Source organism: Alligator sinensis, unplaced genomic scaffold, assembly GCF_000455745.1.
Source record: "Alligator sinensis unplaced genomic scaffold, ASM45574v1 scaffold465_1, whole genome shotgun sequence".
NCBI classification, from domain to species: Eukaryota; Metazoa; Chordata; order Crocodylia; family Alligatoridae; genus Alligator; species Alligator sinensis.
The window spans coordinates 339813-356244 of record NW_005841979.1 but is presented as its reverse complement, the minus strand read 5'-3'; the positions used below and the strand labels follow the sequence as shown (position 1 = coordinate 356244).

Below are 16432 nucleotides of genomic sequence, written 5' to 3'. Positions count from 1 at the left end.
GCTGCTGGGGCTGCTCCTACCACCCTACCCTGCTGTATGCCGGCCACGTGCACAAGGCAAAACCCCTGCCTCCAGTCACCCCAAGCAACTCCTTGCAAACTGGAAGGCTGCTAGCCTGCAAGGAGAAACCCAGTTTCCTCCTCCAAAGAGGAAGATCCACATTTTTCTGCAGCAGACAGAAAACCTGGATCCCTTAACATGCATGCTGCTAGGGCAAGTTAGGAAATGCAGTTCTGCCAGCTAAATCCCAGACAGTTGTTCCTGTTTCAAAAAACTGCCCAGATGGAGATTGGAGGATCCAAAAAGAGGACATGTCTGGGAAAACCCAGACGTATAGTAACCCTACCTCTGTTCCTGTGCCTGCCTCCCCCCCCCGCTCCAACACTCCCCCATTCCCTGAACACACTCCCTTAACCTTCTGCTACAGCTCTGCTCCTTTACGGCAATCAGCAACAGTAGTTGCCCCCACTTAGCTGGGCCAGGGAGAAGCAACAGCAGCTCCCACACAGGCTTGGTTGGGACTGGAGGACCCAGGACAGAAGGTAAGGTGAGGAGGAGGCAGCTGAGGGAGGGGAGCAGGGGATGGAGCTGGGGGGAGGGAGGCAGGCAAGCAGAGGTACAGTGGGGGCAAACGGGACAGGATTCTGTGGTCCCTTGATGGCATGCCTCTCCCCCACCAAACAAGCTATTCTGGCAAGGGCAGGCAGCAGCTCAGATCTAGTTTAAGGCTCAAGCCCAGAAGTTGGAGCTGAGCTGCCACCCGTCTCAGACAAGTACTGAAATCCAAGACAAGTACAGGCAGTCCTTGACTTACACTGTTTCAAGTTATAACGTTTCGCACTTACGACGTTTATAAATTGACACCGTTTCAACTTTATGACGTCAGTTTCAACTTTACAACGCTTGATCCGATGCGACACCATGCCCGCAAACAAATTTGCTGCATCGCTCATCTCCCTGGACAACATCTGTCCAAACTTCCTTGGACACTTCCTTTAAAAAAGAAGACAAGACTCCAGAAAAACCTACAGCTAAGACTCCTGAGAAGACTTCAGCCAAGAGCCTTTAAAAAAAATCCAGCAAAGTCACCTCAAAGAAGTCCTTCCAAATCAATACGATTGTTATTTACAATATAAATACATTAATGTAGCTATATTACTCATCTATAATTGATTGAGTACAAAATTCTGGGGTATTTTTGGTGAAAAGAGAGTATCAGGACTTGGTTCAGGAACCAATCCCCCATTTATAACATTGTTTCTTATGAGAAAATTGGTTCTGAATTGCAACATTTCGACTTAAGACAGTTTTCAGGAACCAATTGTCTCGTAAGTCTGAGGACTGCCTGTACTAGAATCCCTCGGCCCCTTCCCCTTCCTGACTGAAAGAAAAAAAATCTCATCTTGGATTCAACTAAATATGCATATCTATGTATGATATACATATCTTCTACACAGATGAGTACAGGAGAGCACTTTATTATTAAAACGAATAATCTAATTTCTGTATTCCATCATACAAATTTAATCTATGCACTGACAACTGTGCATGGTACTGGATCAGTTCATGAGAAAGTATATTTTTATCACAAACACTAATTTTTGCAACATCAAAGAACTTATTGCCATTTTGCAAAGTTTGCTTTACATCAGTCCCAGTGCTATATAAAGCATAGAAAAATAAATAGAATAAATGTTTTAAAATCTGGTCTTATTAAATGTCATCTTGTGCTATGTTGCCCTCTCTCAGGATTTCAATTTAGGATACATAAGGAGAAAGAATTTGCTGGCTGCAGAAGCCCCTCTAGACTTTAAGAGATGTTTTGCTGAAAACCTCATCACGTTCTACTTACAAAGATTTGTTAATACCCACACAGCTAGTTTTACAGGATTCATTAGTGCTTTACTAAAACGTAAATTTAAAGTTAAGGAATTACTTGAAAAGGTACATGAAGTTTCTTGCTTACAGTTATAAGTCGCCACACACAGGATACTTGATAAAATTAAGAAAATGAAATTCTAAGCCAAGTACCTGTGGATACTTTCTATTCCTCCCTGTTCCATCCATCCACTGCTTACCACCACACACCCTAAACTTAAATTCTACCACTAAAAGGTACATAATTTCTAATCTGGACTTCCTTGACATTAAGTTACAACCAAATAAGGCAAAATGGTGAAATGTTAGGATAGTTTTATAAAACAGGAACATGCAGAAGAAACAACAGAAGACCATCATGTTTCTCCCTGTTTGCTATCATGCAAGACCCTGTTCAGTTCTCCAATTCCAGTTTTCCATAACAAGTTGTGTATGCTTGGACATCTTAAGAATTCCCATTTTAAATGCATACTTGGGATGACATGAATTCATGCTAGAGCCACGAAATATGAAACAGTATTACTTTTTAAGCTGTTACCTTAAAACATATAGTTATTTAATGAATGCCCAGACAACTGAGCCAAGCTAAACATCCAAGGACTTAAAAAGCTGTAGAATTTCCTAGCCAGAGGTCTTAACTGGCACGTGGAAGCCTCTTTTTACTAATTCACCTTTCATGGCATTTTCAGACTATGTTCTGTGCAACCAGAAGAGGTGGAGAATATAACCAATGCTTCTCTCCCAGACTAAGGAGCCAAGTACCACACATCTTAGAAGTTGGTACTACACACTGAAAGGTTTGAAGTTCAAGAGGTACATCTTATGCCCACATCAATTCATGTGTCAAAACTATCATGCGTCACAAGCCTATGAAGACTGTTCAAATGTCTGAGTAGTAAGTTTTAAAGTGTATTACAGAAGCTTTATAACAGTTCTGAGCTCTGCTTGCCAGCAGTTTCCCTGCCAGCTTCTTCCTACCCCCACATACCAAATGTAACAGCTACATGGAAATGGAAGAGCAAGAGAAACTGACAGGGAAGCTCCCATGACAAGTGTAGCTCTGTTCCTGAGCCAGCCCTTGGTTTTAGCAGATTTTGTGGCTCACCACCTCTTCATTAACAAACCATGGGAAAGTTCATTGGCCAAAACTGCCACCAGCTGCCATTCCAAGCCAGGGAGAGCCAAGAAAGAAAAGTTGTGGGAATTATAGGCATTTGTACACAGATGTGACATTTAAATGCTTATATAACAGAAAACCTAGAAAATGTGAACCCATTAAAAGTTCTCTTGCAAAACAATATGTTGCTATCTTTAACAAGATTTAATAAAAAACAACAGCACAAGCTGTTTCACACTAAATGCAAAATTTACATTGTAAAGAAGTGACAAAGATGAAATACTGACCTTGACACACTAGTCTGGATATACAGGTCTTAAATCATCACTATAAAAACAGTGCCACTGTATTTCTCAACTCTTTCTTGTGGTCTATGACAATTTAAAATTACTCCTAAATTTACACTTTCCAAAACTGTAACTCACTTTTCAGAAACAACCAACACCACCAAATTTAATGCTAGTAACAAAGCATAAAAGGATCCAATCTAGGATTCTCCTAGGACGTTTGTAATCTCACTGGAGCAGGTAGAGAAGTCCACAATCAAGAGCCAATGTAGACTGTGGCAGAATAGGACCAAATTCCAAATATCTGTGGGGGCATTATTTTACTCTTATTCCCCACAAGCCACAATTGTAGCTTGTTGCTGAAATACTTGACAAAGGCAAATTACTCAGAGATGAATTTTTCCCTCACTGTAAAGTCTAGAAGCTCAGCTCCAGGGACCTCAGTGGAAGCTCAGTCACTCATAGATTCATAGATGTAAGGTCAGAAGGGACCTTGTATATCTTCTAATCCAACCCCCTGCTGTGGGCAGGAGAGAAAACTGGGCTCAAATGACCCCAGCCAGGTAGACATCAAGCCTCCTGTTAAAGACCCCCAGGGTAGGAGCCAGCACCACTTCCCTTGGAAGTTGGTTCCAGATCCTAGTCGCCCTGACTGTGAAGTAGTGCCTTCTACTATCTAGTCTAAACCTGCTCTCTAACAACATATAGCTGTTATTCCTTGTTACTCCAGGAGGCGCTCGGGGGAACAAGGTCTCTCCCAAACCCCGCTGGTCCCCCCTAGTAAGTTTATAGACAGCCACCATGTCCCCCCTTAGCCTTCTCTTGCGAAGGCTGAACAGGTTAAAGTCCCATAGCCTCTCCTCATAGGGTCTGCCCTGCTGTCCCGGGATCATGCAAGTGGCCCTCCTTTGGACCCTCTCAATGCTGTCCACATCCCTCCTGAAGTGCGGCACCCAGAACTGGACGCAGTACTCCAGCTGTGGTCTGACCAGTGTCGCATAGAGGGGGAAGAGCACCTCCTTGGCCCTGCATGCGATGCATCTATGGATGCAGGACAAGGTACGATTAGCCCTACTGACTGTGTTCTCGCATTGTCGGCCCATGTTCATCTTGGAGTCACTAATGACTCCAAGATCTCTTTCTGTCACCGCGCTTTTGAGAAGGGAGTTCCCCAGCCTATAGGTATGCTGCTGGTTCCTACTGCTCAAGTGCAGCACCCTTCACTTGTCAGTATTGAATCCCATCCTATTTTCATTTGCCCAACCCTGTAACCTATCCAGGTCCTGCTGTAATCTGTCCTTCCCCTCTAGCATGCCCACCTCACCCCAAATCTTGGTGTCGTCTGAGAATTTAAAGATTCTCTTTATAGGCGAAAAGCTAGAGAGCAAGACTGTTACGTACAAATCGTGACAAGATAGAGAGAAAGAAATAAAATGGAAAGGTGGCCAATTCCAGGAAAGTGGTGAATTTCACAGAAAATTACTCAAGATTTAAAAGGGGTTTTTTGGGGGTTGTTGGTTTTTTGTTTGTTTGTTTGTTTGTTTGTTTTTAAAGAGAACAATATCCTGTCTCTCTTTTTTTAAAGCACAAAGCCTTAAAGAACCAGCCTATATCAAATTAGAAAGATGAATCAAGAATTTTCATATAAAATTAGCATCAAACTGGGGAGGAATGCAGGGCCTTTGCTTTTTTCCCCACAGACTCAAGAGACAGGACTTCAAAAAAGAATCTCTCTAATGACTCAAACTCATGGTAATTTCTCCAAGTTCATCTTGTACTCTTTTTCATAGCAGTCACCACTGGGGTAGTTAGGTACCATGCTGTATTCCACCCAGGTCTAATAATAGCTGTGATGACACTCTCTGTACTACAAAACTAACTGAAAGGGACATGAAAAAAAAGCGCACTACTATCCTCTTTGTAGGAAAAGGAGCATGTTAACCAACCATTAGATATTTTTTAAAAAAGCGTATGTAAGAAAAACCTACAAGGCAATTCAGTCTGAAAGGAAAGCTTTTCTACTATGGATATAACTGTCCTCCAACTTAGATCAGTTCACTATATGATGCCACTTCAGTTTCATTATGCAAAAAGCAAAGGGAAAGCAGTACTCTACTGATAAACATCAACATTGCAAATTTGACCAGATAGGGAATCTAGAGTTGCCAGGTCCTAACCCTGGATATAGCTTCAGCCCACAATCAGGGCACAACTGAAAAAGATATTATATACATATATCTCTTTTTCCCCATACCATATATATCTCAACCATGGTATGGGGAAAAAGTTAAGAAATGGCATCACCTAACTGGCAAAACTGTCAAGAGGAACACCCCGCCCCCCAGTAGTACATAAGTACAAGACATAATGCATAAATTATTACTGCAGTTTGCTTGAGGAGTCAACCTTAAAAAAAAAAAATAAAGACTATTTATGAAATAGTCCACCACTGCTCCTGGTGGCCCCATGACAGTTTATCAGCAAAACATACACACATTTTTAAAGATAGGAGGAAAAGGTCTTACTCTGCTATATCAAGATATCCACAGGAAGCAGCTGCATGTAGAGGTATCCAGCCTTCATTATCTGGTTGATTAATATTTGCTCCATTTTCCACAAGAAATTTCACCATATCTACGTTATCATCTATGCAAGCCTACAAATAAAAGAAACACGAGTTATAAAGTTGCATTTTCTTCAATTTCATCTTTCTTGGAAAGATCTTCAGAAAAAAGTACCAAAGTTTTTAACTGGGGAAATCTTTAGAGGTTATAGATTCCTTGTCAAGAAAAATCCCTGAAAGCCATACAACAGTAACAGTGAATACTGTTTAGCAAAGCTAATACCACCTTCTCATAGATTCTTGCGTTGGAAGGGACCTCAGTAGATCATCGAGTCCAACCCCCTGCCCTGGACAGGAAAGAGCACTGGGGGTTAGATGACCCCATCCAGGTGCATGTCTAGCCTCCCCTTAAAGACCCCCAAGGTAGGGGAGAGCACTACCCCTGTGGAAGCCCATTCCAGATTCAGGCCACCCTTACCATAAAGAAGTTCTTCCTGGTATCTAACCTAAATTTGCTCTCTGTCAGTTTGTGACAGCTGTTCCTAGTTACTCGAAGGGTGCCCTGGTAAACAGAGCATCTCCTATTTTTTGCTGCTCCCCCTTCCCGATGAATTTGTAAGCAGCCACAAGATCACCTCTCAGTCTTCTCTTGCAGAGGCTGAAGAGATCCAGGTCCCTCAGTTTCTCCTTCTCAAATTGATTCATTCTACTTCTGATCTGTTTTTCCTTCACAGCAGTAGTTACAACCACCCTGTATTGAGCAACCTCATTACAAAGTTGTTCCTTCTTATACAGCGTAACCTCATAAATCTGCTGTACTGGGGACCAAGCACTTGCCAGAAATTTGAAAATGTTGGATTTTTTAAACTGGCACAGTGGCCGGTCACAGTGGGGAAGAGGCAGATGGTCCCAGAGCAGTGGCCACATGCGGAGCAGTGGCGTGGGGTGCTGAATGGCAGCGGCAACTGCCCATGCAAGCTTCCCCCTCTGTATCCAGGAGGGAGCAGCAGCTGCTCCTAAAGGGGGTTGGGGGGGGGGGGGGGGGGGGAGGACACGACACACAGCCAGATTTTTGACAATTCTGCATTTTTGGTATCCAGATTTATAAGGTTATACTGTACTATATATGGGCCCCTAACTATGTTCAAACTAGGTTAAAGCCTCAACCTAGTTAACATGTATTGAGACTTCAAGTACTTAAAAGTCCTATCCATAGGGTACAATAAAATAGTTTCACAGGCAATACAGGAAAACTGGTGCCACACCATGGTTTTGCGGGGTTGTTTTTTTTTTTTAGATACAATGCAGATGGAACAAAAAAAAGCAAGGAAAAGGAAACAGTACTACCCTTTCTGCAACTGTATGGTGCTTTGACTGTAAACTGTATTTTAAGTTACTATTCTCCCTTTCTGTCTGGTAACTTATGCAGTTTGTAGTTTAAGGAAAAAAAAACCTCATGCTTGGCTACCAATTGCAGTGTATTGAAAGGTTAAATACATGGATTTCCTACTAATTTGGTCGTCCAGTTAATGCTTGTATGCATTAAACTTTGTGCTGCGCAGATAGATACACAAATACAGACATTTTCCTGTCCCTTTGCTTAACCACCTCCTTTCTCCCTCCATATTTGCCTATTTTTCTCAAATGGTGTTCAGTGGATTTCCTTGCCAACTTCCACACTGCTGTCCTTAAAAGGGCAGAGCACGATGCACAGAAAAAGCTTCTTATGACATCAAGGACTCAAACAGTCAAACTCACAAGAACTTTTGGTGCTTAACTAGTTCAGTTCATACCACTGCACAGCCCCACCTTCAACTGGACATAAAACTGAAAGATCATGTTTGCACCTGCCTTGGGTTGTGCCAGGAAGCAGTGCACTGGAGCAAAGCATGTCCATTCTATGCACAACACTCAAATAGATGCAACATAGCTACTTTAGATTGGGACTAATTGCCCATCAATAAGCTCACACTTACCGATTCTTTCCCAGCCCTACTCAAGAAAGCTACACTGCATCATCCATTTTGGGGCACAGCACACAGTCTCTTGCACAGGTCTCTGGCACTGAACACATGACCAAGCTCAAACTGCTCAGTGTCATTTCCTTGCTAAAATGCAAATATAATTGTACGTGTATATTTTCACTTTTTTGGAATATTTTTAGAGCTTTCAATAGCGAACGTTACCGAATGTTTTAATAGAACTTCAAAGGAGCACACTTTGTGACACAGATTGCACATCCGAATGGAGTTCTTCATGAGGTTCTGCAGTTGTTTATCCACTGAGAAGAGACAACACTTGCAATGAAAGGGAACTGTGTTGCTGCCCCATTAACCCAGTTTCAGAAAGATGCACCCAGCCAAAAAAACAGCAGCAGGAAGTTACTCCTCCCCAACTCTATTAGCTGGAGATAAGTATGAACTTAAGGCTTTGTTTAAGCTGAAAACAGAAACCTTTAAACCACCTGAACTAGTGGTTTCATGATTTAAACTAAACATTAAATTAATGCTGACCCTGATTTTTCCAGGTCTGTTACTGCTAAACTGCAGTTAGTACCAGTGCAGCTAAATATATTTCTGACATGAATCTATTTTCTAATGTAGACTAGAACTATACAAGGCTGCTTAAAAGCCAATTTTAGAATGCAACAAGACTGTACCCCAGGGGTAGGAAACCCCCATCATGCGTACCAGAGTGTGGCACACAAAGGCATTTTTGCTTGGCACACGTGCCTTGGGGCAGACAGCAGGGAAGGGGCCAGGACTGTACTACCACAACAAGGATCAGGTCCTTCACGGTTCTCCTGCTGTTCACCCCTGGCATGCCAACATCTTACAAGTTGAGGTTATGGGCGTTTTTGGCATTCTGCCCAAAAACACTGCTGACCCTGGCTCTAGCCCCCTTTCAACACTTTTTTAATTGCCCTTCTTACCCATTTATTTATGGGTAAGAATTGCCCTTCTTACCCATTTATTCCTTAAACAAATATTTAAATCCTCTCTCTAAATAAGCTACCCTTCTGTCAAAAAGTTCATATACTCCAAGGGAGTGCTTTACCTTCAAGTTTATTCTTATGTATGTTCAACACAAGAACTGTCATTTACTGGGCCAGACCATAGGTCCATTTTACCCAGTATCCTGTGTCAGTGGAAGAGAGTGAAACCTAATGGGGGAGTGAACAGGATAAGACAGGGTTTTTCCCTCTCTCTCACTTGCAGCCTCCAGCACTTAAGGTCTAGGAAGTCTCGATTCAGAGGCTGTACCCCTACCTCCATGCTCAATAGCTACTTTCAAGAATTTGTCCCATCCCTTTTTAAATCTAGTTAAACTACCAGCTTCCACAACATCTTGTAGCAATGAGTTCCACACTTTAAACTGCATGTGGTGTGAAAAAGCTTCCTTTTAAGTTTTAAACTTACTACCTCCTAGTTTCAGTTTGAGCCCCAATTCTTGTACTGAGATGGTAAATAATAATTTCCTCTTTACTTTCCTCTTCGTCATTTAACATTTTGTAAACCCTTGTCAAACCCCGCTGCAACTCTCTCTTAAATTGAATAGATCTAGCCTCTTTTGTCTCTCACATGGAAGGCTCTCCATACCACTAATCATCCTTGTTGCCCTTCCTCTGTACTTTCGCTAGTCCTTCTATATACTTTTTGAGGTGTGGGGACCAAAACTGGGCACAGTATTCAAGGCATGTACCCACCACAGATTTATAAAGGGGCATAATGATACTTTTCAGTTTATTTTCAATTCCCTTCTTAATAACCCCTAACATCCTGCTCACCTTTCTGACACCTGCTGAGGACCAAGCTGATGCTTTTGGCAAGCTGTCCACAATTACTACCTGTGTGGTAACAGCTAATGTAGAGCTCATCATAGCATATGTATAGTTTGGGTTATTTTTGCCCACATGCATCACTTTATACTTATCTATGTTGAATTTCATCTGCCATTTAGTTATCCATTTGGCTCAATAGTGCCAGATCTTTTCTGTAGTTCCTTACAGTCCACCTTGGCCATTACCACTTTGGATAATTTTGTGTCATCCACAATCTGGCCACTCAGCTACTCTTCTTGATCATTTATGAATATGTCAATCTACACCAGTCTTGACACAGATCCCCACTGGGGATCCCCACTGTTTATTGTTTCCCCTGGGGAACCCCACTGTTTATTGTTTCCATCCTGAAAACTGACCCTTTATTTATACTTATGTTTTCTATCTTTAAGCCAATTTCTAATCCATGAGTGGATGTTCCCAGTAATCCCATGACTACCTAATTTTGTTAAGAGCCTCTAATGGGGGTGAACCTTGTTAAAGGCTTTTGGAAAGTGTGGATATACTCTCTCAACTTGATCACACTGGTGACTGACTGCTTAGTGCTTACTGACACCCTCCATAAACTCTAGTAGGTTGGTGAGGCATAATTTCCCTTTGACAAAACCATGCTGATTCCTCCCCAGCATGTCATGTTTATCTGTGTGCTGAGCAATTTTTATTATTATTGCTTCCACCAATTTTCCAGTAACAGAAAATAGGCTTACCATCCTGTAGTTCTCTGAATCTACTGTAGAGCTTTTTAAATGTGGGAGTCACAGTGGCAACCCTCCAAGTCCTCTGATACCAAGGCTGTTTTTAGTAATAGGTTAGGAGTTCAAGGTTAAACACATCCTGTTATAGGGTCCAATGCAATACTTAAGTGGTATAGGTAACGTCCTGAATGAGAAAATCCTCTCTTTCTTTGTAGAGTGCTGATCACCTTGTCACTCAAGTAAGAAAATTAAATGGGAACAGTTATTAATGATTTAAGTGAGGGGAAAAATCCAAGAAATAGTGAAGCTGTGTTTAATAGAAGGTTAAATTTACTACATTGCATATATGCAGTACATTTATTCCTGTTTTTCTGACATTATAACAAATTTAACCAGACCATTTTTTTGTCCAAATGTATATTTTAAGATCTAGAGAAGAAAAGAAAAGAATTCTTCTTTTGTTAAGTTACAACAATGCTTTAATCAGAAACAGAAAAGGTTAACTACAGAACTTTTCATGCCCTCGCAAATGGCTTTTGCACTTAATAGATGTGCAAACTGTCTCCAGAAAAGCATCAACTGTGGGGAAAATGGGTATTTTAAAAGGTATTGTACTGTCACAAAGTGAAGGGAGCTTTGTAGAACTAGCTGTCGACAAAACAATTCCCTTGCATATTTTTAAAATACACATAAGAGAAACTGGCAACAAATGTCCGTAAAAATATTGTTGCTAAGAGAATCAAAGCTTATATATGCAGCACAGTAAAAGCATATGACTAACCGGCTTAAAATATTTGACCAAATTTGGTCAGTTTATTGTGCCATATATGGCAACAATCAGGATAGCTTAAATCCACTTTGCTTCTTAGCTTCTCATGAATCTGTAACCAACATGATTATCTCTAACGAGACAGTAAAAAGATACTTTGTCATATACTGGATGATGCAGATGAGTCTGGAGTTGATATTCTTGCTCATTTACAGTTCTGAAACCAATTTAAGGAACTGATTTTTGAATACATAAATTGGTTAATTTTAAAGAAACTAAAACAAGCTTTTAATCAAGGTTATGACATTTCTATTTTAAAAGGGCAAGCAGGGGAGGCCAAGAAGTTGAGGCAGCAGGAAGGAAAGTTGCATAACATGGGCTTTTATCACTGCCTTCAAACTTTTTGAAAAACTATTTGAAATTTTTCAGAACCAAACTTTGTTCTTTATGGACAATCTTCTGCATAATTATAAAGCACTGGATAAGAATTAACTATGCCAGGAGATCACTTGCAGTTTATCAAATAAAACCAAACTGAGATTATTTTAACTATACTTTACAATTTGAAAGATACAAAAAACAGAATAAAGTACATTTTATCCTTTCCCATTCTCCATTTCTCCTTCCATTGTTGTTAAGTCTTTATCACCCTAACCACTTTTAAGAGGAATTTTATCAAGTGCCAAAAGTGCTTCCACTGTTAGAGGGGGGGGGAGGACACGACACACAGCCAGATTTTTGACAATTCTGCATTTTTGGTATCCAGATTTATAAGGTTATACTGTACTATATATGGGCCCCTAACTATGTTCAAACTAGGTTAAAGCCTCAACCTAGTTAACATGTATTGAGACTTCAAGTACTTAAAAGTCCTATCCATAGGGTACAATAAAATAGTTTCACAGGCAATACAGGAAAACTGGTGCCACACCATGGTTTTGCGGGGTTGTTTTTTTTTTTAGATACAATGCAGATGGAACAAAAAAAAGCAAGGAAAAGGAAACAGTACTACCCTTTCTGCAACTGTATGGTGCTTTGACTGTAAACTGTATTTTAAGTTACTATTCTCCCTTTCTGTCTGGTAACTTATGCAGTTTGTAGTTTAAGGAAAAAAAAACCTCATGCTTGGCTACCAATTGCAGTGTATTGAAAGGTTAAATACATGGATTTCCTACTAATTTGGTCGTCCAGTTAATGCTTGTATGCATTAAACTTTGTGCTGCGCAGATAGATACACAAATACAGACATTTTCCTGTCCCTTTGCTTAACCACCTCCTTTCTCCCTCCATATTTGCCTATTTTTCTCAAATGGTGTTCAGTGGATTTCCTTGCCAACTTCCACACTGCTGTCCTTAAAAGGGCAGAGCACGATGCACAGAAAAAGCTTCTTATGACATCAAGGACTCAAACAGTCAAACTCACAAGAACTTTTGGTGCTTAACTAGTTCAGTTCATACCACTGCACAGCCCCACCTTCAACTGGACATAAAACTGAAAGATCATGTTTGCACCTGCCTTGGGTTGTGCCAGGAAGCAGTGCACTGGAGCAAAGCATGTCCATTCTATGCACAACACTCAAATAGATGCAACATAGCTACTTTAGATTGGGACTAATTGCCCATCAATAAGCTCACACTTACCGATTCTTTCCCAGCCCTACTCAAGAAAGCTACACTGCATCATCCATTTTGGGGCACAGCACACAGTCTCTTGCACAGGTCTCTGGCACTGAACACATGACCAAGCTCAAACTGCTCAGTGTCATTTCCTTGCTAAAATGCAAATATAATTGTACGTGTATATTTTCACTTTTTTGGAATATTTTTAGAGCTTTCAATAGCGAACGTTACCGAATGTTTTAATAGAACTTCAAAGGAGCACACTTTGTGACACAGATTGCACATCCGAATGGAGTTCTTCATGAGGTTCTGCAGTTGTTTATCCACTGAGAAGAGACAACACTTGCAATGAAAGGGAACTGTGTTGCTGCCCCATTAACCCAGTTTCAGAAAGATGCACCCAGCCAAAAAAACAGCAGCAGGAAGTTACTCCTCCCCAACTCTATTAGCTGGAGATAAGTATGAACTTAAGGCTTTGTTTAAGCTGAAAACAGAAACCTTTAAACCACCTGAACTAGTGGTTTCATGATTTAAACTAAACATTAAATTAATGCTGACCCTGATTTTTCCAGGTCTGTTACTGCTAAACTGCAGTTAGTACCAGTGCAGCTAAATATATTTCTGACATGAATCTATTTTCTAATGTAGACTAGAACTATACAAGGCTGCTTAAAAGCCAATTTTAGAATGCAACAAGACTGTACCCCAGGGGTAGGAAACCCCCATCATGCGTACCAGAGTGTGGCACACAAAGGCATTTTTGCTTGGCACACGTGCCTTGGGGCAGACAGCAGGGAAGGGGCCAGGACTGTACTACCACAACAAGGATCAGGTCCTTCACGGTTCTCCTGCTGTTCACCCCTGGCATGCCAACATCTTACAAGTTGAGGTTATGGGCGTTTTTGGCATTCTGCCCAAAAACACTGCTGACCCTGGCTCTAGCCCCCTTTCAACACTTTTTTAATTGCCCTTCTTACCCATTTATTTATGGGTAAGAATTGCCCTTCTTACCCATTTATTCCTTAAACAAATATTTAAATCCTCTCTCTAAATAAGCTACCCTTCTGTCAAAAAGTTCATATACTCCAAGGGAGTGCTTTACCTTCAAGTTTATTCTTATGTATGTTCAACACAAGAACTGTCATTTACTGGGCCAGACCATAGGTCCATTTTACCCAGTATCCTGTGTCAGTGGAAGAGAGTGAAACCTAATGGGGGAGTGAACAGGATAAGACAGGGTTTTTCCCTCTCTCTCACTTGCAGCCTCCAGCACTTAAGGTCTAGGAAGTCTCGATTCAGAGGCTGTACCCCTACCTCCATGCTCAATAGCTACTTTCAAGAATTTGTCCCATCCCTTTTTAAATCTAGTTAAACTACCAGCTTCCACAACATCTTGTAGCAATGAGTTCCACACTTTAAACTGCATGTGGTGTGAAAAAGCTTCCTTTTAAGTTTTAAACTTACTACCTCCTAGTTTCAGTTTGAGCCCCAATTCTTGTACTGAGATGGTAAATAATAATTTCCTCTTTACTTTCCTCTTCGTCATTTAACATTTTGTAAACCCTTGTCAAACCCCGCTGCAACTCTCTCTTAAATTGAATAGATCTAGCCTCTTTTGTCTCTCACATGGAAGGCTCTCCATACCACTAATCATCCTTGTTGCCCTTCCTCTGTACTTTCGCTAGTCCTTCTATATACTTTTTGAGGTGTGGGGACCAAAACTGGGCACAGTATTCAAGGCATGTACCCACCACAGATTTATAAAGGGGCATAATGATACTTTTCAGTTTATTTTCAATTCCCTTCTTAATAACCCCTAACATCCTGCTCACCTTTCTGACACCTGCTGAGGACCAAGCTGATGCTTTTGGCAAGCTGTCCACAATTACTACCTGTGTGGTAACAGCTAATGTAGAGCTCATCATAGCATATGTATAGTTTGGGTTATTTTTGCCCACATGCATCACTTTATACTTATCTATGTTGAATTTCATCTGCCATTTAGTTATCCATTTGGCTCAATAGTGCCAGATCTTTTCTGTAGTTCCTTACAGTCCACCTTGGCCATTACCACTTTGGATAATTTTGTGTCATCCACAATCTGGCCACTCAGCTACTCTTCTTGATCATTTATGAATATGTCAATCTACACCAGTCTTGACACAGATCCCCACTGGGGATCCCCACTGTTTATTGTTTCCCCTGGGGAACCCCACTGTTTATTGTTTCCATCCTGAAAACTGACCCTTTATTTATACTTATGTTTTCTATCTTTAAGCCAATTTCTAATCCATGAGTGGATGTTCCCAGTAATCCCATGACTACCTAATTTTGTTAAGAGCCTCTAATGGGGGTGAACCTTGTTAAAGGCTTTTGGAAAGTGTGGATATACTCTCTCAACTTGATCACACTGGTGACTGACTGCTTAGTGCTTACTGACACCCTCCATAAACTCTAGTAGGTTGGTGAGGCATAATTTCCCTTTGACAAAACCATGCTGATTCCTCCCCAGCATGTCATGTTTATCTGTGTGCTGAGCAATTTTTATTATTATTGCTTCCACCAATTTTCCAGTAACAGAAAATAGGCTTACCATCCTGTAGTTCTCTGAATCTACTGTAGAGCTTTTTAAATGTGGGAGTCACAGTGGCAACCCTCCAAGTCCTCTGATACCAAGGCTGTTTTTAGTAATAGGTTAGGAGTTCAAGGTTAAACACATCCTGTTATAGGGTCCAATGCAATACTTAAGTGGTATAGGTAACGTCCTGAATGAGAAAATCCTCTCTTTCTTTGTAGAGTGCTGATCACCTTGTCACTCAAGTAAGAAAATTAAATGGGAACAGTTATTAATGATTTAAGTGAGGGGAAAAATCCAAGAAATAGTGAAGCTGTGTTTAATAGAAGGTTAAATTTACTACATTGCATATATGCAGTACATTTATTCCTGTTTTTCTGACATTATAACAAATTTAACCAGACCATTTTTTTGTCCAAATGTATATTTTAAGATCTAGAGAAGAAAAGAAAAGAATTCTTCTTTTGTTAAGTTACAACAATGCTTTAATCAGAAACAGAAAAGGTTAACTACAGAACTTTTCATGCCCTCGCAAATGGCTTTTGCACTTAATAGATGTGCAAACTGTCTCCAGAAAAGCATCAACTGTGGGGAAAATGGGTATTTTAAAAGGTATTGTACTGTCACAAAGTGAAGGGAGCTTTGTAGAACTAGCTGTCGACAAAACAATTCCCTTGCATATTTTTAAAATACACATAAGAGAAACTGGCAACAAATGTCCGTAAAAATATTGTTGCTAAGAGAATCAAAGCTTATATATGCAGCACAGTAAAAGCATATGACTAACCGGCTTAAAATATTTGACCAAATTTGGTCAGTTTATTGTGCCATATATGGCAACAATCAGGATAGCTTAAATTCACTTTGCTTCTTAGCTTCTCATGAATCTGTAACCAACATGATTATCTCTAACGAGACAGTAAAAAGATACTTTGTCATATACTGGATGATGCAGATGAGTCTGGAGTTGATATTCTTGCTCATTTACAGTTCTGAAACCAATTTAAGGAACTGATTTTTGAATACATAAATTGGTTAATTTTAAAGAAACTAAAACAAGCTTTTAATCAAGGTTATGACATTTCTA

The 16432-nt window shown here is 40.5% G+C and overlaps 1 protein-coding gene across 6 annotated transcripts in view; it reads right to left on the bottom strand.

Annotated features, from left to right (window-relative positions):
• PPP1R12A (protein phosphatase 1 regulatory subunit 12A) overlaps positions 1-16432 on the bottom strand; it is a 198276-nt gene that overhangs the window by 127506 nt on the left and 54338 nt on the right. For all 6 annotated transcript variants that reach the window (XM_025200923.1, XM_025200922.1, XM_006021108.3 and 3 more), the window contains exon 2: positions 5808-5938. In XM_025200923.1, the coding sequence (XP_025056708.1) occupies positions 5808-5914 (107 nt within the window). In that variant the 5' untranslated portion in view covers positions 5915-5938. The remainder of the gene's footprint in view (positions 1-5807; positions 5939-16432) is intronic.